Source organism: Drosophila gunungcola, chromosome 3R (assembly GCF_025200985.1).
Source record: "Drosophila gunungcola strain Sukarami chromosome 3R, Dgunungcola_SK_2, whole genome shotgun sequence".
Classification (NCBI taxonomy): Eukaryota; Metazoa; Arthropoda; class Insecta; order Diptera; family Drosophilidae; genus Drosophila; species Drosophila gunungcola.
The window spans coordinates 7,024,612-7,047,684 of record NC_069139.1 but is presented as its reverse complement, the minus strand read 5'-3'; the positions used below and the strand labels follow the sequence as shown (position 1 = coordinate 7,047,684).

At 43.0% G+C, this 23,073-nt stretch overlaps 4 protein-coding genes across 4 annotated transcripts; 1 reads left to right on the top strand and 3 right to left on the bottom strand.

Annotated features, from left to right (window-relative positions):
* The first annotated feature begins 328 nt into the window (after positions 1–328).
* LOC128265689 (uncharacterized) lies at positions 329–2,028 on the top strand. The gene is made up of 2 exons (XM_053001884.1): positions 329–894; positions 1,362–2,028. Exons 1-2 carry the CDS (start codon positions 666–668, stop codon positions 1,736–1,738), a joined length of 606 nt encoding a protein of 201 aa, XP_052857844.1. The 5' UTR covers positions 329–665; the 3' UTR covers positions 1,739–2,028.
* LOC128265686 (uncharacterized) lies at positions 1,741–10,519 on the bottom strand. Its single transcript, XM_053001871.1, has 7 exons — positions 9,975–10,519; positions 5,839–5,927; positions 5,342–5,677; positions 4,279–5,043; positions 3,782–3,911; positions 2,003–2,327; positions 1,741–1,938 (listed from the first exon to the last, which is right to left on the bottom strand). Exons 2-7 carry the CDS (start codon positions 5,877–5,879, stop codon positions 1,808–1,810), a joined length of 1,728 nt encoding a protein of 575 aa, XP_052857831.1. The 5' UTR covers positions 5,880–5,927; positions 9,975–10,519; the 3' UTR covers positions 1,741–1,807.
* A 5,554-nt stretch (positions 10,520–16,073) lies between these two features.
* LOC128252496 (uncharacterized) lies at positions 16,074–17,837 on the bottom strand. Its single transcript, XM_052980263.1, has 2 exons — positions 17,412–17,837; positions 16,074–17,143 (listed from the first exon to the last, which is right to left on the bottom strand). Exons 1-2 carry the CDS (start codon positions 17,736–17,738, stop codon positions 16,313–16,315), a joined length of 1,158 nt encoding a protein of 385 aa, XP_052836223.1. The 5' UTR covers positions 17,739–17,837; the 3' UTR covers positions 16,074–16,312.
* Positions 17,838–18,048: 211 nt separating this feature from the next.
* On the bottom strand, positions 18,049–22,773 carry LOC128252495 (uncharacterized). The gene is given in 11 exon segments (XM_052980260.1): positions 18,049–18,358; positions 18,425–18,705; positions 18,771–18,960; positions 19,037–19,121; positions 19,183–19,335; positions 19,337–19,505; positions 19,560–19,843; positions 19,905–20,561; positions 20,626–21,178; positions 21,240–22,152; positions 22,528–22,773. Coding segments are annotated over 11 exon segments (3,462 nt in total). The 5' UTR covers positions 22,595–22,773; the 3' UTR covers positions 18,049–18,248.
* Positions 22,774–23,073: the final 300 nt, after the last annotated feature.

Here is a 23,073-nt window from a genome sequence, read left to right as displayed (position 1 = left end):
TTTACTAATTGTCGCTGTACTTGTTCACTGAAAATAATAAATTGGTTTAATAGTAAAAGCAAAAAAAAACTTCGAATAAAATAGTTTTTATGCATAGTTTTATTTTTTAGAAAACAAAATGTGATAAATGATAAAAAAATTTACAAAAGAATATTAATACCAATATATTCATAGACTTAACTCGTTATAGACATTAATAAGTAGTAGTCTTGTTATCAAACTAACGAATCGCTTTCAAAATGTATAACATTTCTCAGCCTGTATGAGAACGATCTGCACTTGGCTGCACTTCCCAGCTCTTGGAGTATCAAGTTACCATCCCCACCCCTCTGCAATGTGAATTTTGTTTACCAGCCATATCTATATCCATATCTTATTTACATATGGACATTTGCTGCCCCACAAGCGCGCATTAAACACATTTTAATTAAGACGCAGCGCCAGACGAGCCGGGTTTGCTTCGGCTTCGGCTTCTGTTCAGTTTCAGTTTCGGGCTCTGAGTTTTAAGTTCTGGGTTCTGGTAGTGGTTCCATATCTAGTTCTGGTTACTCAGTAATCAGTCCTCGGCGTAGCGCAAAAGATGTGCGCCGGTAGTGGCGATCCCAACGGTTCCTATCCATCCAATCCAAGGTCGCGGGGATAAGTCGCTGCGATTGTTCGGCGCCATGTGCTGCTGGTGTGCCTGTCCACGTGTCTACTGGACGGTTCTGCACAATCTTCTGGTCCGCCTGCTGGACAATTTGATGGAGCTACGATCACCCATCTGTTGTAGCTGCTGTTTTGGCTATCAGAGGCAGCAAAGTACCGAAGATAGTGACGTCGCGGTCGTCGAACGGGTTTCCAGCACCAATGACGATCCACATCAGCAGCCCCGCCGAGATTACGTCATTGTGGGTGAGTTCTCGCTGATCTCTCGTTTTAAAAACAAAACTAAATTCACACAGTGCCAAAATATAAACAAAACCAGCCAAGAAGATAGAGATTCCTAGATCTAAAGTGGTCGAAATCTAACTTTTCCAACTGATTGGTTATTTTATAAAGATAAAAGAGATTTTCTTAGATACCAGGTGACATGTGTGCTTAATTTTTTGAAGCCAATTACCAGAACAGTAGAGTAAATGCAATCTAGAAGATGAAATTTAAACTTAGTATATTTTTAAATATTTATTAAATCGAACAAATGGTCTGGAAAATTGTTTAAGTCATTTTATATAAACTTTAAGTTGTGTAAATGCAAAGTATCAAAAAAACTAGGAATATAGTTGTTCATATATTATTAAAGTTTTATATAATTATATTATATTATTATATATTGCTTTTGATATTATAAATTTGGTTTTGAAATATTCTTTTAATTAAAGAGGATGCCGATGCCAACTACATGGAGATCGAGGAGCGGCACGTGGAAAAGGAGCAATACTACTTCACTGTGGATCGTCCCACAGCGGAACGTATGCTTTATGGACGGGAGGATGGCTCCTGCCTGGTTCGTCCCTTCAAGGCGGCCGACCAGTGCATCCGCTATATAGTGAGCATCTGGGCAGCAGATCAGTTCTATCATCTGTTTGTGAGGCAAGTGGACAGGAGACAGCGCTATGCCATAGGTCAGCAGAAGTCCCGGGAACGCTGCTTTGGATCCCCCTCGGAGATTGTGGAATTCTACTCGACGCACCCACTCCTCTGCACCAACAAAGTCCGGAGTCAGTGCGTCCAACTCCGACCCATCAGTTACGCTTAGGCTACGGGGTAAATCTTTATTGCATAAGAGAGGGGCATATGTACAAATGGGGTTAGCTTAAGACGATCCTCAGGTGGCCACCACCGCCTTGAAGGCGCACTGGTTGTTCTGCATCAAGGCGGGCCAAAGGAAGGCTTTTATTAGGTCCGATCGCCGGTCTGCTTGTGGATGCCGTTCGTGTTTCTCGGGCCTCAAAAAGCCTGCATTGGATATCATATAAAATTAAGATTGAAAATCGATTAAGCATAATTTAAAAATACCCACCCAGATTAAAGTCCATGTCCAGGTAATAGGGCGACTTTTGGTTGATCATCCTCCAGGCCAGCCGAACACAGGCACTCACGTAGTGCGTCAATGGGGGGCAGGACTCCAGGCAGGGATACTCGTGCAAGGTGGAGAGCACCTGGTTAAATACCGACCGCTCGATCTCGCCCAGCGGAAAGCTATCGGCAGTCTCGAAAAGATGCTGGCGAACGGATCTGTCCAGGGATAATGTGGTCTCGCTGCTACTATCCAAGGGGCAGTTCAGGATGCGCCGGACTTCCAGGACCTTCCGTTCCCGCATCCCGTGGCACAAGCGGAAGGAGAGCTGTCCCAATAAAATAAAGAAAATGTTATCAAACGAATAAAATAAAACAAAATCGGTTAAAACTATGTGGATCTATTTATTTATTAGATACCTGAATAAACTTTTAATTTAAGTTAAATACAATTAAAACTTAAATTGAAATTGTTTAAAAGCATTAATTTATTATGCCCATGCTAAGCTCTTAAGTCGACAATCTATATTTTTAATAACTGAAATGTTTAGAGACAAAGTTCTTTGAATTAAGAGTTGATCTATAGATTCAAAATTTAAATTTAAACTTCATTTAGTGCTGATCTTCGTTGAGTTATTAATTTTTCCGTGGGAAAGTGTCATTCATCTCTCGATCGAAAGTGATTTGCCTAGTACAGGTTTGATTCCCAGCGCCTACGTAATTTCAGGTACCCCAGGGGCTCTACTTTCCCTCACATTTTCACTGCCACAACGCCTAATCATCCTCATCCTCTAACGCGATTTCGATCTGGCTAAATTGATATTTTGCAATTGCAATTTGCGGTCTGACAGGATCTGAAGCATCAGAGCCTACGGGTCTAAGTAATTGATGGCCAAGCACTTGGAAATTGAAAGTAATCTTCGTTACCCGCGTTGGCCTTACAGTTTGAGAGTCATTGTGCTGTGCTTAAAATATAAGCAAGCAGTGGAAGCGGGGAAACCATTTAAAACGTTTATAAAGCAGTTCAATACTATTGTTTGTTTGAATGGCATTTTCTTATTATGCATCTTTGTATTTATTTGCTCAAAATAAGCTTATGGAAATTTATTAATGACTTATTGACAACTATTGACTTACTAAATGAAACTTGGATGGCGATCGCCCCATTTTTAAAACAATAGATCTTACTTTTTATATGCATTAGATTTTCTGCAATTCAAAAAGCTTAAACAAATTTTGGAGAAAAAAATATGTAAATGCCTTTGTGAAGCTAAAATTTTATTGACATGAAATTGGCACTTGAAAAGATTATTACGCCCATAATAAATTGACTTCATTCATCACAAAAACTCTGTGTTGTCTTGACAAGTGAAAACGATGGGGATAATTACAAAAGTAAAAATCTGTTGCTAGCGATTTATATTTCAACGACAGATGAGTGATTGACTGGCTAAGCAATTGGCAAAAAATTTCTCCATAGGGCTTAATTTTTAATTATTTGTAAGCTTCTGTTAAATATTTTAGCTACACACCTTAATTATCAAAAAAACAAAATAACAACATATCTAAAGGTAAGTAAGAAAAAATTATATATTCAATTTGAGACACACCCAATTAGAAATTTTGTTATCTCTCCCCAAAAAAAGTGAAAACATTGCTTGACCCGCAATTGGCACTACTTTTTCGGGCACTTTAACAAGCCATTATTGAGTGTTCCGACCATATCTCAAAGTGTCGATCTACAACCCATCCCAAAGCATGTATGTGGGCACTTCAGACTCACCACGATCATCGAGAAGAGTATCTTCCCCTTGAGGCTGTGCGCGTGTTTTATCTGGGGAAGACTGTCCAACGCCTCCAAGGCGTCCGCTCGGTTCTCGACGTAGAGATTCCGATAGAGCGACACCATTTCGCTGCGGAGAATTAGAAATGGAAATAGAAATGGGAGATGAGCGACAGTATGGGTAGTGTGGGTATGGTATGGTGTGGTATGTGGACAAGTGAGAGTTGGATGCGGTCTCGATCTGATTTAACTGAGATTGTAATGTGGGCGTTACACCTTATTGGAACTGGGTCAAGTGTTGGAATCGGGTACAATAACTTGGTTAAATTATTCCAGCATTATGTTTATTTTGTATTCTATTTTGTGGCTGGGATAATTAAATAATGCTTAAATTGTCTGAGACAAACAGTATAGAATTTATGAAACAAACGCCAACTTTGTAAAAAGTCTGCCGATTAGTTCCGCTTTTTAAAAATGTTGAAATTGTGTGTGCTCACCTGCCGTCATCGCTGCCAGAGTCATCCGAGTGATAGCCATCGCTGCAGCTGCTCGTACTGGCTCCGCCCGGGGGCGTGGCCTTGCCCATGGACAGCGAGGATCCGGGAGGACCGCCCTCGGGACCCATCATGTGGAGCACCACCTCGCAGCCGCGGGAGAAGTTCATGAGGAGACCGGCGGCAGGCCGCTTCTCCACCACAGCCTGTGAGTCCAGGCGACGCACCTGACCCACACAAGTCAACACCTCCTTGTCGTTCTCCACCCGCGTGCTGAGATTCTCCACCAGCGTTTGCAGCTGCTTCAGAGCCGGCTTATCCAGCATGGTGAGCAAGGTCTTATTGTCGATCAGACGCTGCTGAATGTCCCCGTAGTTGATGGCCAGCAAACGTTGGTGGGAGGAGTGCGCCGGATCCTGGTTCACTGTGACCATGCTCAACTCCTCCAGTTTGTGAATGGCCATCTTGTAGGTTTCCACATGGCGTTGCAGCTCTGCTTTCAAGGCCACATGCAGTGATATGAGCTGACCAGAGGCATCGGTAGTTAGTCCATGGACTCCGAGTCCTTGGACAGCATTATCGAAGCTGCGCCTCCTTTCCCTAACAGTTTGTCGCAATGCTGGTTCATATTGAGCCAAGGCCTGCAGGAGTCGGGTACACCTTTGCCTCAGTCCTGATTCGTGTGGATTGGCAAACAGGCGCACCAAATGCCAAGCCACCGTTTCACTGGGCACTTCAGGCTTTGGATTTGTGTTTAAGGTGGTTAATCTGGAAAGAAATTAAAAAATTCTTATAGTATTTACATAAAGTATAGTGCAACTCAATCTGTAAAGCCAAGAAAAACATTAAAATTTTGGGAAACTCTTCTGTGCTTAAAAAACAATGCTACACAAACAAAAAATTGTTAAGAAATAATACTTGTTTTTATAAAATTTCGTATCAATTTGGTCTATATACTTGGCGTATCAGTTTGATATGTTTATTATTTTAAATTGATACTCTAGAAGTTCAAGGGCATACTATTATACTAGTAGAGTGTTTTTTTTAAGTTTATGTTATCACTCACCTGGAAAAGAAAGACTCCAGCAGGTGGGCACTGTGAGGAAGGTGCTCCAGCAGCAGATCCAGCGGTAGCTCGGCAATGACTGATCTGAGCACCGAGGGACCCAATCTGCCCACCACGCCGGCGGCCTCCCTGTACTGTCTGCCCTCCGAAAGCAACATCAATCGGCGTAGAACCTGCCTGGGACTGGTCAGGAACTCCCGACCATCCCTGGAGGGTCCGCGGATCCTTTCCCTGCTGTCCGCCATCGAAGCGGCGCTAAAAGACAAAGGAGGCGACGGAGTGCTTCCCTGGAGCTGCAGAATGGCGTCCTGGTGATTCTTGAGCAGCAGCTGCTTCCTGGAGGCGTTGAAGATGCGGATTACTTGCGTTACTCGGTTGTGGGTTAATGGAATGGCTTTGTTCAGATGCAGATGCGAAGTCAGTGAGATGCAGATGCGGATGCAGATGCGAAATCTGAGAGATGCAGATGCAGATGCGAGTTCAGTGGGACTGCTTACAGCATATTCGGCGTGGGCGATGGCATGGGCATGGGCTCCATGACGATGCGTTTGGATGTTTTGAATGTTCCGAACTTCGAGGGAGGGCTCTGAAAAAATGGGCAGACACAATGCCACAATTAATAGCGAATAGGAAATCTCTTGAGCAAGAATTCGCGCACAAAACAATTGGCACTTTCACCGGCGCAACAACACCAGCCACCAGCCAACAGCCAACATAATTTATCATAAGTTAGGGCGCAACGCACAACCAGACTCTAAAATACAATCGCCAGAGTTGTCAGTTACTTGTGGGAGTTTCCACCTCAACTATGACAACTAGGAAAATGTTTAAGGCCCCCGCACAAAGGCAACTTTCCTTGAGGCCATGTCTCCTATGCCAGCTATTTCCCAGGTGCCCAGGAAAATGCCATTTAGCCCCCACACCACATGCATTTAATTGAAATTTTGACTTTTGGAGTGGGTAATACACTGTTCGGTGGAGCTAATAAATAAACAAACATGCGAGGAGTTAGAACTTTGGGCAGCTGCAGGTGTTCCAATCTCTCTCTCAGGGAATCGGACACTGAGGCAACCAACCCGAACCAAAAATACCTGACCATGTTTGCCTTCCCGGGAATTGAGCAGAAGAGAACATTAAATGTTTACCAACAAGCCGAAAAGTCCGGAAAAGCAGCCATCCAAAGCGGTTAGTTAAGTGGATATCATGTGGTTACACGGTAAAAATTTTTACTTTAAAAAATGATTTTAGTGTTAAATTTGATGTAGAAAGAGTTCAAGGAAACATATATTTTTTTACTATATGTCAGGTAGAAAGATTATGTGAATTAATATAAGCTGCAAAACCCCATAAAAAAACTTTTTAAATCATCTAGAACATTCCATAAAATTCTGAACACATATATTTTATATATATATCTTGTAATGTTTCCAAAAATGCTTTTAATCGTAAGTTTCAATTATAAATAACTTCTTTGATGTGTCTGGCAGTGGTCGTACGCCTCGTTTGAGTATCACTTCCAGCTAAAAGCCGACTTGGAGCTGGAGGTGACAGTGACCCAGCTCGGAAAGGTCAGACGTCGTGCATTAGCGGACTGAACCGGCTTAACGGACAGGTAGACGCCTTAAATGAAGGCCCAGTAAGTGCGCTTTGGCAATACTTTCCGTTACCAGTTGGCGGCGCAGAAGGTGTGTCTGTTTTTTTTTTTTTGTAACTACAAAAGAATGTTCCACTCGAGGGCGTGGCACTGTGGGAAAGAAATCACTTTACATCGCATAGCGGGTTTTCCGATCTGCGTACGTGTTGCCAAAATAGCGTGCAGGATAATCTGTTGATCTGAAATCTTGACTTCTCACCGCATGTGGTGTGCGAAATACGAGAGATAAACAAAAGTTACCGCATTTCGCAGAGATCATGTAGCGAGAATGCAGACATGACGGCCACAAAGAAAGGGCCCCTGGATTACCGGACAATTATGACTACACGGGCGACAAATTGAAAGATGCCATCGAGCGAAGCTGGGAAAAGCCATAGAAACGTGGCCATGACACTCGGGATGCGCTTCGCTGGGTCGTCGTCGTCTCCCCATGAAGTGGTTGTGTTATGTAAGCCAGTGACAAATGAGCGGGCTGAGAACGGAAGCCAAACTTGTCGCCACAACTCGAGAACCCCACTCTTTCTATCCACCATCTACAATCTACCATCTGTATCTATATCTGTATCTTTGGCTGCGGCTTTTAGTTACACTCCGGGTCTCAGTTGGTTTAATGAACCCAGCGAAAATAGAAATGTGGCGATGTGAAATGATTTGTTGTGCCGGCCATAAGGCAAACATAACTCTCTGGGCTCGCCATTATTGTTATTATTACAACAATTCGTTAAGAAGTTGCTGGCTCTGATAGTTTCGCAGGCCAACAAACTTCTAATTGCCACGACCCCATGCTCTGCATGCAATCGAGAGGGCTTTTTTTTTGCCACATTTTGTTACCTCTTTTTGGGATGTATTATAAGGGGTATATATGTGTAAAATAATGAAGTCGGAAGCTGGAACTCAAATAATTTAAAAGATAAGGTTTTTAAAGATTTTAATGAATAACAAGCCCATACAGTTTAGTTTTTAAAATCTGTAGCAGCTACAATTTGTAATTAAGCAAACCCGTTTTTGGTATGGTTACTTAAAATTCCAGTACCAACCCATATATATCAAATATATTAAGGAAATTAAATGATCAACAAGACATCACCCTGACACATTCCCCCTTATTTTTCGGTATATTTTAGTAAGTACTGAGCATTGCAGAGTTTATTCCCCAGACTCCATAGTTCTCATTTCTTTTTCGTTGCTTCCCCGATTTGTGTCTTTGTCGTAATGGTATCCATAACGAGCTCGGAATGAAGTTGGTGCTTGGAGCTTGGAGCTTGGAGCTACAGTTGGCGTGCCGCTGCCATTAAGATTTGATGGCGATCAACTGTCTGTGGCACGCAGGGGATCCATCGGACACCTGTACCTGTGGCAATTAGCCGGCAGACGGGAACTGCCAAAAAAGGGCAAGAAGCGGAGACAGTCCAGTCCAGTCCGCTAGTCGTTAATCAAATAGAGCGACCCAATCAAGCTGACCTCAAAATCCGGGGAGCAAACAAAAAGCGGAGCGAATTTATTGTCGTAAGACAAACGCACAATGTTCTGCATGGCGAAAAAGAAACTTGTTTGTGGAACGATCGCTAACTGTTACTCGCACCTATTATTCCACAAAGGGAAGAGCGGCCCTCATTCAGTGCCCATATCTCAAGATCGCTGCAGAATTAGCATATCTATACTCTCTTATACTGATTGATTCCATCATAAAGCATAAACAGTCCGCGGCTAAGACAAAAGACGCCTGCGGACTTGGCCCCCGAACTGCTGCTCACCTAGTTAAGGTTTTTTCGTTGGGCTTAAAGTCCGAGCCGTCAAAGTTTGACAGCTTCCCCAACAATCTAATTCGTATTAACTTTTTCCGACTGCCTCTTGGCCAGCACCTCAATTATGGTGGGAACAAGTCGAGATGCCGAAACTGGGTTAATTCCATTCATTCAATTAGAATAGGAACAGCCGCCAGTTTTATGGCCAAGTTGCAAGTTGGCTCGCTAATTGGCGTCGCCTGCCGCGGACTCTGTTTCTGGGAAAGATCTTCTCTTTTCTAAAAGTAGTCGCTGAAACGAGCCTCTAAATCTGCATATATTAGCACGGACCAGCCCTTGACTAAACAGCCATAATGAGGAACTGAGCATCTGATGGGAGGAAAATATCTCAGAATCACATTATTTAAGGCAGTCATTTTTATTTGGGAATATTCAACATGATTTTATGGCTTGAAGTCGGGGATTTAGGAAATCTTTAAGAGCTTAGAAGAGAAAATTAATTAGCTGAGCAGATTTGCCTGACAGACTGTGTTTCCAATGATAGTTATTAAGATATTTCTTTCTGTCTGCTTGGGTGTGGCAAAATATATTGATGTCTCTTAATTTTTACTGCACATTGAAATTTAGAAACTCTGTTTTTTAGAAGACTTGAAACTAACTTTAATGTAAGTATTTAGTTTGTATTAGCTTTTATCTCAACTACTTTAAATACAACCTAAATTAACAACCTAAATTCCATCTCAAGACAAGCAGAGATATGAATTATTTTCGTATAATTAAAGTAAATTCAAAAATGCATAATAAATTAAGTTTTATATTATGGACCTTAATTTTACAGAAGTTATAATTAGCAAAAAAAAAGGAAGGGAACATCTCAACTACTCATTAATATGTAAGTTAATTAGTATATTATTTTATTTATTATTATATTAATTTCTGAGTAAAATAAAGCAATTAAATAAATAATTGGATAAAGTCCTCCGCATATTAAGGCTGTTTTTTTTCAAGATAGCCCCCTGTTATCTTCTGCTTTAAACACACCCGGCTATGATGCTCAACCAATCGAGGAAAGTTAGTTATGCGCTTGGATTCCCACTAAATACCTGAAGATTTCTTGTAATGCTTCTATCTGAGGAGCGTTCAACTCTATTGGCGGTGCTACCTTCTCCACTCCACTCCACTCCACTCCATTCGCACCCACACAGTGGGTTTGCAATGTTTTCGTGCCACTTACATGGTTTTTCAGCGGTGCTGGTTGTGGGTAAGTGTGCCACTAATCCGCAGGAGTTTCGCCAGGTCGTCTTCTCACTTGACACCAAAGAAGTCGCAGAAGTCTCCGTTTTCCTCGGCTGCCGAGCAATTTTCACTTTGCTGCCGAACGCGACGGGGTCAAAAACTACGGGCTGTCTTTCTGGGGTCTTGAGATTGTACTTTTGAGCTTGTAGCCCAAGCTTGTATCTCGTAGAATGCAACCGCAAATCACAAAGTCGACGGCGCCTTCGTGTTCATTTGGCAGCGGCAACAACTCCGTCTACAAACATTTTTGCACTTCATTAACTCGTCTAACATTTGGGTGGCAAATGCCACGGGAAATTCCTCGTCTCCGCGAAGAAACTGTCAGTCTTCAGTCTTCAGTCTTCACCACTCTTCGTCGCTTCTCCTCCGAATTCTTCTCACAGTTTACCGTTTAAGCACGCGCCGCCAGCGGATGAAAATCGAGATTGGGCAATGGAAAATGGAAAATCGCGAGGAGCGGAGCACGACCGATCGCGGCAAAAGTCCAAAGCAGACTGAAACTGAACGAATGTCATGACCAAAGCGGTACAGACAGCCAGCCACTCACGGGAGCGAAAGAGACCCAAAGAGAAAGAGAGGGAGTGTGCACACCTTCAGCTCAAAGTCGGCTCAAAAAGCGGAGATCAAGGCAGCTGAGAGGTCTAAAAGAGCTACACGGAGCCCCATCGAGATTAACTCCTCTGCAGAAGCATTTTGGACAAGTTAAAATACACACAGAAAAAATAAACTTTAAACTTAAATATAACTGAATAAAATATCTCTATATATATCTATGTTGTAAATATAATCATTGTGTTATTTGTATTTTACCTTGATGATGCAAGCTAAAGATTACTACCCCATCTCTGTTTTATGGGTAAATCATAAACCATTACTTAACCACTCATTTAATTATTCAATAAATACATTATTTTGAAAACTAAAAAATGGGCTGTTATATTATTAAAATAAATGAAAAAGCTACCTTGATAAAACAGCACAAAATTTACTTAAAGGAAATTTCAAAAATGATTATTTTAACGCACATTATAAGGATATAATAACAGTTGGCTAATAAAGCAAGACCACTGAACCTTTTTAAAATGGGCTATGTTGCTGACTTATTTATTAATCCTGGCTATTGATTATACTTTTAAAATATACATTATTTACAGTGTACCAGCCATAGTGGCAGCTGTTGCCTCCGCCCGTCGACCGATTGGAATTGAGCCAACTAATGCACAATGTTTGTTTGTTTTTGGCCAAGTTAAAGCGCTCGCCGCTTCGAGCGGAAAGTGCAAGCCAGCGGTGCAAATGCAGCTGCTGCTGCTGCTGGTGCTGCTCTTTTACAATTTACCATTTACCGATTGTTAGTTTAATTGCAATAATGGACGACTCTGCGGGGGGCACTCCGCATCATGGGATTGGGGAATTTGGGTTAGTGTGTGCGGTTTTGGCAGCAACAAGTTGGGGAGGAAATCGCACAAAAGACGAGCTTTCTACTGATGCTGGGCCCAAAATGCCTAGCTTCGATCCAAGAATCTCCAATCGGTTGCCCGCGATTTGATGACTTTGGATGATGCAACGGTGGGAAGGCCTTACAAATCGTTATGCTAGGTAAGGTACATATGTACCTTTGGGTGGGCTGCACTTTGGGTTTCAGCCCAGTCTCAGCTAATTAGCTTAATTACCCAATGCCAGAGGCGTATTAATTTCACTGGCGGCAAACGGTGAAAAATGTTGGTTCAAAAACAAAAGCGGGCAAAGTGTTGACTTCACTCCCATCGCTTGGCATGCACAGGGAAAAATAACTAATTTGATAATTGATTTTATTATCCTACGCTACAATTTTTGATCATTGAACTTATTAATATAGACTGACAACCAATTGTAATGTAATTTGATATATTTTAAGCGCCTAATAGAGAAACAAAGAAAACTACCAAGAGAAAAGAAAAAAACAAAATAGATTGTGATAGTCTAGAATTTTTCAATTTTACCAATGAAACTCAATGGTCTTAAAGTTCAAGAAGTTAACATTTTTATTTGTAATTATTTCAAAATTAATACCTATTTCAAAGATATATTTGACAAAATCATATTTGACGTTTTGGTTAAGTCAGCATTTAAATTAGTGAATAACTTAATCGTAACTATTGTTTTCGGTGTGTGTTTTGTGGGAAGATGAGCCAGAATGAGCCGAGATCGACGGGAACTGATTGGAGCCCATTGCCAGCGCCTTGGCCAAAAGATTCGGCCTCGGGCCAAACGGTCTATCTGCATGCATGTATAGTAGACCAAAACCCCAAGCGCCGTGGGCCCGAAAATTGCGCCACCTTCACGTGTTGTGCGCAATTGGAAGATGCTCCACAAACTGTAACCAAAGCGGAGCAATTAACGAGCTAGGGCTCCCACAAAGGTGAGTAAGGTATGAGAGGTACGGATAGGGGCCGTTTATTCGCGGCAGGTCGGTGTGCGGCATTTGCATTTAGCCGGCCTAACAGGGCGTTAAGTTTGCGACACGGCCATAAAAATACTGGTACATCTCGGCGGAGTTAGGGTACTTATCTGCCGTAATCCAAAATACCTAGTATTGGGTGTTAATAAGTCAAGGTCTCCGGCAATGGAGCGCACCATCTGTGTCGTCTCTCTGGGGGAATGAGTAGTTCCACCGATCTCACACATCTTCCTTTTCCTTTCTAAACGCATTTCACTTTTCGCCAACGCAGCAGCAGCAGCAGACAGGTGTGCATATATGTACGAGAAATTGTTAATTGGGGGACAGAAGTGGGTAAAAAAAAACAGAGACTTTTTGGCGCATTGGGAAACCGCTTACCAAATCAAGTAATTAACGGTTTGATTTACTAAACGCATCGGATTGTCGCCGGTTGGTTAATGGTTAATGGTAATGGTTGTTGTTTGACGCTCCGCACTTCATGTTCATGTGCGAAAAGTCGCCAATTTTATGTTTGTTTTTTTCGGTTTTTCTACCTGTTCGCTTTTCCATTTCATTTCGAGTGCGCCTGCGCACTTTTCACTGCGTTATTTGTCAGGTCTCTGAGGCAACTGTTTATGCCGCGAAACGCGACATTTTCCCCCGCCAGAGACATCTGCCAATCCTGCCAATTGGCGATTTCTCTTTAGCTGGAAAAATGTGGCAATAATCGTAAAACTTTAACACAAATATTGAGCGGAGTAATTATGAGACCCACAACTAGCCACTTGGAAACTGCCAACTGCAAACTGCAAACTGCAATGAGCAGACTGCCAACTCCTAAGTGACTCGGGATGACTGCAACTTTCAGCGACTGGATTGATCGTTAGGATTGATCGCTTGGCCCGATTTCTGAGCCATGACCACCAGATAGATGTTGGTCAATCTGGGGAGAAACTACTAAATTCCACTGCATCGCATGGCCTGACTACTGATCATCCCATGATGCACTGGAAATCCTCATGAATTTCATTACCTCATCACCAAGTGCACGAATCTCGCAGATAAACATCACTGCAATCGTCGCAGATACAAAGATACAGATACAAAGCCCATTTCCGTTGGCTGGCAGCCCTTTGAATTGATTAAGCCCCCCTCTAAGAGCCACTCCATTGTGGTGCATCCGCGGCTGAAATTTCTCACCTCGAGCTTCCGTGAAAATAATTCAATTTCATGCCGCATTATCGGGGGCAATTGAGTTCTTATATAAGGCCCTCGAGAAAAGTGCACATATTTGTCTCTATTGCGCTGCGGTTGCAGCTAGCAATTAAACCCCGAATGGACAGCGCACCCATCACTTCGATTAGCCCATCTTTCCATTACATAGAAAATGTATCTTACAAATCCCAAAATACCCCACTCTATTTTATAAGAAAATATTTCCAAAAGTTAGGGATATTGCGAGCACAACAGCATCAATTATGAACCCGTTTCAATTTTCTTAGATCCAAAATAATTTTATGAGATTTTCAAGACTTTTGTTCTTGTTTTCAGGTCGCAAAATTATTTTCTTCAGTAATACATATTTAAAAAAGAAAGGTATTTTTTTCGATTTAAATAAAATTAAAAGCCTAATTTTGAATTATTTAAGTATTACGTTATCCAAGAAGTAGTTACAAGAAGAAGTCATGGAAAAATTGAAATCGTAATTCTGAAAGAAAATATGAGCTTTTAGTAAAACTTTGTTTATAAATCATTCTAAACAAACATTTACAAATTCTTAAACAAATTTGAAATCAAAACAGACTGATATAATCTTATATTTGGGAGCAATTCTTTAGTTTAAACAATAATAATTTAGATAATCAGATTTTTAATTTTAATACATTCAATAGGTCATACTTTTAGGGTACAAATACAAACGCAATAGTTTTTTCTCAGTGAACCCACTCGGTGGTGCGGCACATCATGTGGCTGGTATGCGCGGCTCCTTGACAGGCGGTTCGGCTTGGCTCGTTTTGGTTTGCCTTGGTTTGGCCAGCCGTTTGACAACAACTTTCACAAACTTTTGCCTGGCTGGTCGCGCGATCGCGATTCTTATTACAGAATCAGGTGCGGGACTCTCACTCTCTCTTTGAGTCACTGAACTGGCCACTTCCACTTGCATCTTGCAACTTGAGGCACGTTTGGTTGACAGTAAAAGTATAGCCGCGCGGGAAAAGTGAACGCAATCGAAGGCGACCCACTTCCCGACCCAACAATAATTCGCCCCGATCTTAATCTTCATTTCTCTCTTTTCTTTTTTGGGAGGGGGGACCAGGGGAATGCTGCTCACATATATTTTGGAAAATCCGTGGAGAAAAGTGGGTTGCCCACAGCCAGCAGCGGCTGTCTGCTGTCCGCTGTCCGCTGTCCACTGTCCACTGTCTTCTGTCTGGTGTCGAGTGTCAGTCGTAGAAACAGAAATCGAACCGAAAAAATGGCCGGACAAACGCACACGCAAAATAAACCAAAGAGGCCCAAACGAGCCATTGGCGTGACTTAATGATGCATAAATAACCGAGGCTTCCAGTTTCCAGACTGGTCTTGGCTCTGGGTCCAGCCAAAGATACAGATACTTTTACACCCAGAAGTAGATTGAGAAAAATGGGATATCATTTTAAAAAATGGGTGAAAAGGCAATGCAAATAAATATAATTTCAGAAAATTCTCTAAATAAGAGAACACCTATGCACAGTGTGAAAAATTTAAATCGCAGTTCAAATTTATTATTTCTGCTGACACACTTATGAGGAAAGGTAAAATACTAGATGAAATAGATTAAATTGTATTTTTTGAAAACAAATTTAAAGCGGTGACAACAAATGCCGAAACTTTTTTAAGACGATTTCCTTTACAGTAATTAAAAGAGTTTGATCATTTTATTTTATCCTTTTTTTCAACTAGATACCCATTGTGAAATTTTTATTAGATACAAACGCCAACCAAATAACATTATTTATATTGCCTGATTTTTTTCAGTGTGCAAATGCAGCTCCCGTACGCATCTCTATCGTTGAGTTAGGCTTAATTGCGCACACTGCCGCTGGGAGACCAATGAAAGTGAGCTGCTGATCGCCGGGGGGAGAAATGGGTAAAAACAAAAGTGAGCCGCCGCCAAGATAACCAGAATATCCAGCCGGACTCCTCGCATCCTTTTTTGGCAGTCTGTGCTGAATTTCATCGCTTTTCACTTTTTCCCCTGGGTTAAACTTTGCCTCGAGATCAAAGAGAGAGGCTTACGCGCTTGTAAGTAACCGACACATTTATGGAAAACTTTTGAAAGCCCAATAAATAAGAATGTGTTATAAATACTATTTCTCATTACTAAACGTTTTTTTGTTTTTTTTTTTTTTAATTAATAAGTCATATCTGACATATGAGATAGCTTTATTATTTTGAAATCGTTTTTATCTATACGGTTATTTAGGAGTTTAATTTCGATTTTTATGTGGTTTGTAACAAGATTTTGGGCCATTAAATATGTAATTTATTTGATTATTATTTAAACAGAATTATGTGTTTTCAAAGTTTATGTTGTTTATAACACGTTATTTTAACCACTTTTAGATGAACTTCACTGGCTTTGGTTATTTTTTGCAGATATATATTTCAAATTGTTCATATCGATTTGGGGCTTGATGTCAGTAATACCATAGCACATACACGTAAAGCACGATCAGCACGAATAGCAGATGGATGAGGAAGAGCTCGATGGCCAGGGTGAACAAGGCCAGCGGTTTGAAAGCCACATAGGTGATCTGGATAAACATGGCTCCCCCGGAACTGTTTCGTCATTAGAGATTAGATAATCAATGGATGATCTACTCCTGTATGGTGAAGGTCAACTGCTTGCTGCGCGAACTCTCAAATCGATTGGGCGTGTGCATGCTGAGCATGGCGGAGATTCCCAGTCCCAGGATGCCCAGGAGCAGGGTCACCACGAAAAGTCCAGCTAGGATTGGGGCCGTAACGAAGCCCACGCAGTCGTAGACCTCGCCATACTCCTGACGTCCATTGAGCCACGGCTGCACCTGGAAATCACTCAGGATCAGGCTCTGGATCGTCTCATTCCGGGCGGGATTCAGGAAATTCACGTTCTCCGCCGAGCAGCGGTACGAGAATCCCAGTGGAGCCGAGGGCAGGGTGTACTCATCACCCCGGGCCACCAGCACACTCTTCAGATCCCGGTACTCCACCTCCACATTGCGCAACGTCCAGGATCCCTGGATCAGGGAGAACTTAAAACGCAGCGTGCACTTCTCCCCCGAAGGCATAAAGGTGATGCTCAGTCGACCATAGCCCTTCGTTCGCTGATCGTCGAAGGTGATCTGCTTGATGTGCTCCTCCAGCTTCAGGGTGTCGTTGGTCAGCCGGAGTTCTAGGGGTCCATTGAGACTCAGCACCGCCTTGTTCCCCTCGGCCACGTAGATGAAACTGGCCTCGGTCTCCTCCGGACCCTCGGCTGCCTTGGCCTTCTCCTCCTCCTCCGTGCCAGCAGGAGAAGCCTCTCGCTTGGCCAGGAAGTGGGCCTCCTCCTCGCGGCTGGCCAGGATGCCCAGCACTTCGCCACGGCCGTAGTTGTTCAAGGCTTCGTTGTAGGCCGTCAGGATCTCTGCGTCATCCTCTTCTCCGTGTCCCGAAAGGCTCACCACCTAAAAAAACAAAGCGGATTAATATATATGCTCGATAAAAAGATCCAAAGAAAATATCTTTCACAGAATATGTTTGAATATATATTTTCGTTATTATTGCTATAAATACCTCATGCTTTTTTCTGTTTTATTATTTGGATTATAATAATTATGTCTTTCTCAGACCATTTCCAAGCATTTTATTTACTTAAAATGATAAGATCTCTCCAAAATTTAAATTGCCCTCAAATACACAGCCAATGTTGCCTATTTATAGCTCGTAACTCACCTCAATGTTGGCATTAAGACCGAAGGGCTCCGCTGCGAGACTCCTTTGCGGCAGATACGTCCAGGCTGCACTCTTGACGAGATTTTGGAACAGGGGATACTTGGTGCCCTCCAGTCGACCGGTTGAGTTCCGCACAAAGACCACAATGGCCTTGGCCTCCGTGAAGAGTTGCGTCAGCGGGAGTTCCCTGCTGTGCGAATCCACCAAGGCCTGCGACTGGAGACCAGATACCCTGGAGTGACCCCAGAAGATAAACGGTCCACTTATGGAGGCAGTGCAGCTGCCAAATGCCAGGCCCAGCAAGGTCGCAACGAGAATCAGCTGCATTCTGGAGTTGGATTTAAATGTGCGTCTTCACTGGGGTCTCTAACACCAAAGACTGCTGCCCTCGATTGAGTGAGGGATGTATGTATGTAGTGAAAAATCGATTCGTCAAGACTCATGCGCAGAAATAAAACAAAAGTGGTGGGTCTCAATGTGTGGTGGAATATGCTCCCATATAATAGGTCAGTATCTCTGAGTTATATAGGGAAAGTAAACCCACCACCATGTTCAACACTACTTGGTATTTTGGAGTCAGGAATATAATTTAAAATACAAGATCATAATAATACAATTAACAGTACTGCAATAATAATTACTGTACAGATTATACAAAATTTTTAATGGAATATTTACATGAACTATTAAATTAATGTTTATTGAGTTTAAGTCCTCAATTTTACAAACATCTAGATGCTAAGCTAGTGACTAAAACCATTTGAAATCGATATAAGTTTTTTAGTACAAAAATATACAAAAAGATTTTCAAATAAAACACTATATTATATTTACAATTTATAGGAACCTAAGGGCTAAGCCGATGACTACGAAAGATAAAAAGAAAGGCTTTGGTTCTGTTGGAGCTGAGCTTGTGGAATAAAAACCACCCCTGAAGTTTTTGGTACCTGTTGGATAGATAAATAGATAAGTTACAACAGATTAATTCGTTACTTTAAATCAGGTCTGCTTACGCTTCTCATTGGTATCCCTAACTCCACAGGTGCGATATGAAATGGTGGCCTTTCGCTTTTGGTTTACATAGCCTGGAATGAATAGACTGGGGGCATCCAATCTCCCAGCGGCTATCAATCGGGACATATCCAACTCCAGGCGATGGGCCAGAGGTCCCTTGAAATGGATAATCATCTGGATGCAGGCGCCGCCATGCAGTTCCTTGGTCTTACGGGCGTCTACATCCAACATCCACTCTGGGATTCCCATAACGGATCGCAATTCCTCCAGAAACTGGGCACTAAATTTGTTGATTTAGGTTTAGTCAAGGTACATTGATGATCAATATTTATTTATAGTACTTACACCACGAAGCGGGGTGGCTTTTGCAGGTTTATGTATTTAATTACATTGTGATCGGGCTCTATATTTGCACAGGCAAAGCGCTCGTGGGAGTGATCCGGTCCAAATATGACAATGGATCGTCCAATGGCTCCTACAGGAGCTTCCAAGGGAAAGTTTGAGTCGGTTAGGACTACGCGTTGCCCTCCGAGATCTGGTTAGAAATATGTTTTATAAATATTTAATTAAATTAGGAGGTATTTATTTAAATAAAATAAACCATAACTTACCTATAGTGCCCAAACGAGCGCCCACATCGCCCACGTAGCAGCGCAAAGGATTATCTGGACTGCACTCCTGCTCATACAGATCCAGCTAAAGAAATTAATAGATAGTTAAATTATGTACGATCTTTAACCATCATGGGCTAACTCACATTGAGGGGATCTGCCAGCTGTGTGTAGTACGGATTCCAGACGTATCCTCCGGCCACACAACGTGTGATTGTGGGCTTTACGGCTGCATCCACGCCCACGGGATTCACGAAGATCTGCCAATTGTGGTCCCTCGTAGAGTTCCTATCGTTTTTTTCCCGGATGCCGTAATTTTACCTCGATCACCGTCTCCGATTGGCTACCATCATTGTGGATCAGCTGCGTCATCTTAATGTAACCATAGGCATAGCCCGTGGGATGATGGAACGAGGCAATCGCTCTGAGCTCCCTGGCCTCACTGGGACTATAGCCACGCTCTAGGGTACTAAAGTTTTTAATTAAAATGAGTGATTATTTTGAGAGGAAGACGGTTTTTTACCTGCAGGCCCATCTCGCGTTCTTTTGTTTCTTCTGAATAACCACAGATCTTCCAATAATGCTGTTGTAGCCAAAGAGCGGAAGATTCGTATCGTTGTAGGCATCCTCGAACTGAGTGACCCCTTCAAGACCTCCAAATTTTCCACTTAAATCTCCCATCTCGTACTGGTCGGTGGTGCCCCTTCTAGAAGGTGGTGATGACTTTGGACTGACATCGAAAGGATTCCAGTGGCCATACAAAGTGGAGGCCTCGCAGGGAAAAGCAAGATTGGCTTCCACAGGGGTCTGAAATAATTAATAAATTAAGGAATATAAAATATGTTTAATATTATATATGCATTTTTACCCTGTGAATATGATAGCCTGTGTTATCCTGCAGTCCCTTAAGTTGCACCTCCACATTGGTGACATCGTACTCCGATTGCTGGGTGATCTCTACCCGACCACTTACAGTCAGTGGATCCCCGTTGGCATACCACTCCTTGGCCACCACTTTCCGGCGGAAATGTCCAATGACCGCGGAGCAGGCCAATCGTTCGCCTCTGGCTTTCGGACCACTATCCTCATATATCACTAGGGATTTCCCCAGGATGCCATGCCGACCAGACAGTGGAAGATTTCCGTCCACAAACATCCTCCTGCTGATTTTCTGGGCAACCCTTCGGCCCCCGGCGATGGTGAGTCTGCCCGACCTCGCATCCAAGGCTCCCATTCGGCACATGGAGGGTAAATTGGGTTGGCAGAAGTCATCCACACTACGATTGCCCCAATCCACTCGGTAGGGATTATAGACTGGTCCTGCGGAAATGCAGCGCTGCTGCCAATCGTAAAAGTCTTTTCCAGGCGCATTGCTGTGGATGGCCCAGCGGTGCTCATACGTGGTATTCTGGGTGGAACCATCCGCTTGGATAAGGTACTCAAACAACACAGTGGTGTCTTGCCAAGGCTGCTCCGCCGGCTGTCGGAAGATCACACGTCCCACCACCGGATAGCGGAAGAGAACCTAAACAGAAAAATGACAAATTTAAATAGATTAATAAAATAATGTAATAATATTATTAACTAACCTGAGCCGTAACCATATTCTGCTGATAGATACCATTTTTCTGATATTGCCCCAGACTGGAACAGCCCCATATATTCTTCGTAATGTTAGAGACATCAGTTCTGTTGAAGGTGTATATGACCAGACTCCTCTGATATATGCTATGACGTCCTTGAAGTGGCAGGAAGACATCCCAGTAGAGGCCATTCAACTCCGAACTCGTTCCAGGAAGAACAAACTGATGCCAGTAAGCCTTATTGCGTCCCTGCAGTTTTCCAGAGAGGTCGCCCAAGGGGTACTGCTCCTGGGTTCCATAACCGGGAGGCGGAATATTGTCGCTTATCTCACGGGGATTGTGCATCTCCCCAGTGGTGAAACAATAGTCCTCGTGACCCATCCTTTGTGGTACTGGCGGCAGACTGTGAATCCGAAAGGCGGCCACATCTTCGGCAAACTTGCGACTCACATGCTGTGAAAGCGGTGCACCCAAGGTGAAATTGAGGAAAGTTGGGTCGAATTTGGAGCGCTGCATGAAGGTTACTTCTCCCTTGACTCCCCCGGAGTTGATGAAAGTTCTGCGGTTGAAAAGTAATATAAGAATTGTATGGAAGGCATGGAAAGTAAGTCCCCACTCACTTGTAGGTCAGCGGTTGGACATGACGAATCTTAGTGCAAGCCAGGTAAGAATCCGGATGCTGGTTATCGAAAAGCACCAGGTAGAGAGTCCTGTGCGGAATAGTGAGATCCGAGGGCAGCAGAGCCAGCTGAGCATCTCTAAAAACACTGCGCTGGGGCGAACGAAGAGCATTCTTGGCCACCCCAATCCTTCCTAGGCGCGCATCTAGATCACCAATTCCATTTCCTGCTCCACCACCTTGAGGATCAAACACCAACTGCAGGAAATTGCAGTTATCCTCGGTGCGATGGTGATCATGCTTAAAGATATCCGTCACATAGATCTTCCAGTGGTGCTGGGTGAAAGATGCCGCTTGGCTTTTATCATCCTCCAAAGCCGGTGGTTGCTCCCTAATGTGGTACAGATCGGAGTAAATTAACGTATCCCCAACAGCTCCTTCTGCCGGAGCCAACCAACGGAAGTGAACGGATCCGGCAATGGGTGTGTTGAAACGCGCCTCCGCCATATGCTCTACGGAACTTTGAATGGTGGTTATGGTGGCGCAAATCCGCGCATTTGAGTTGATCTCCGTCAGCACTAAGGACTTGCCCCATATTCCACGATCTCCAATCAGCTGCATATTGCGCTGCCACGTGGACGTCTCATTTCCGGGGAGCACCAAATACTCCAGATCCTCATCGAAGCTTACAACTTGGGAGCCCAGCCGACTCAGTTCGCAACGATCTCCGGGATCGATATTTGTGTAATCCACTGGGAATCGGCGCACTCCCCAACTCCACACTTGATCGGGATACTGCAAAGTGGCCTCCAGACTAGCCTTGATTTCCACCGTGGTGGCATTCACTTGCCGAAAAGTAATCTCTCCATGCAGACCCCTTTGCGAGATATACGCGATCAGATGCTGTGCATCAGCTGAGAGACACAAAAATGAAAGTGAGAGTGTTTGGTCGAGAGTGTGGTGAGTTATCACAAGGGTACACAAAGAGAAACAAGATTGATTTATACAGCTATGATAAGGTTAGATATCCTTATTAATGCTGAATAACTGTATCTAATAAAAACATTGTTACTGATACTATGATCAAACGAATTCTGATCTTTTATTATTTCGAATAATCACAAGCTTATACTTTAAAAAATAAATAATCATAAATTTCTGATTCAATTCAATATTTTTCTCTGTGCACTCGAGAGTGTGGTGAGATGTGGCAGACACAGCCTGAGATACTTTCGATTTCTTCAGGCACGCAAGATTAGCATACAATGCAATCGATTCCCAGCACTTACCGCCACTTAAAGATGATGCAATCCAACAGGCCGCCGTGAACCACAAAATGTGTCCCGCTTGAGCCATAGTTCTGGTTTTCCCTCCCGGAATAACCAGATTACTGCAAAAGTAATTTTCAACCGGATGTGGCAATCGTGGCTGACTTTCACATCGTAGTGCGCATGCGTGCGCCTCGAAACTCGACTGGAAACTGGTCGCACGAAGGTTTCGGCTTTGGCCATCGACTTGGCCAAGTGTGGTGAGTTTCCCACTGCGCTCCGCTTTGTCGGCTCCCCAGCTTTATCGGTGGTTTTGTTTTGACCTGTAACTGGTTTCCGGCATGGCTCAGCTGAGTCACATATATGTATGTATGTACAATAGCCCAAGCCCCAAACTTTTAGCCGCCTTCCCTGAGAAAGTCAAACTGCAGTTGCTTAGTTGTTGTTTTTTCAAGACGACTCGCTTATGCTTTATTCCAAGACTTCGTCATCGTATCATCATCTAGTTATGTTGTATAAAAACAGTTACTTGTTTTCTATTCTTTTTTTAACAGTTTTTTTTTTTTT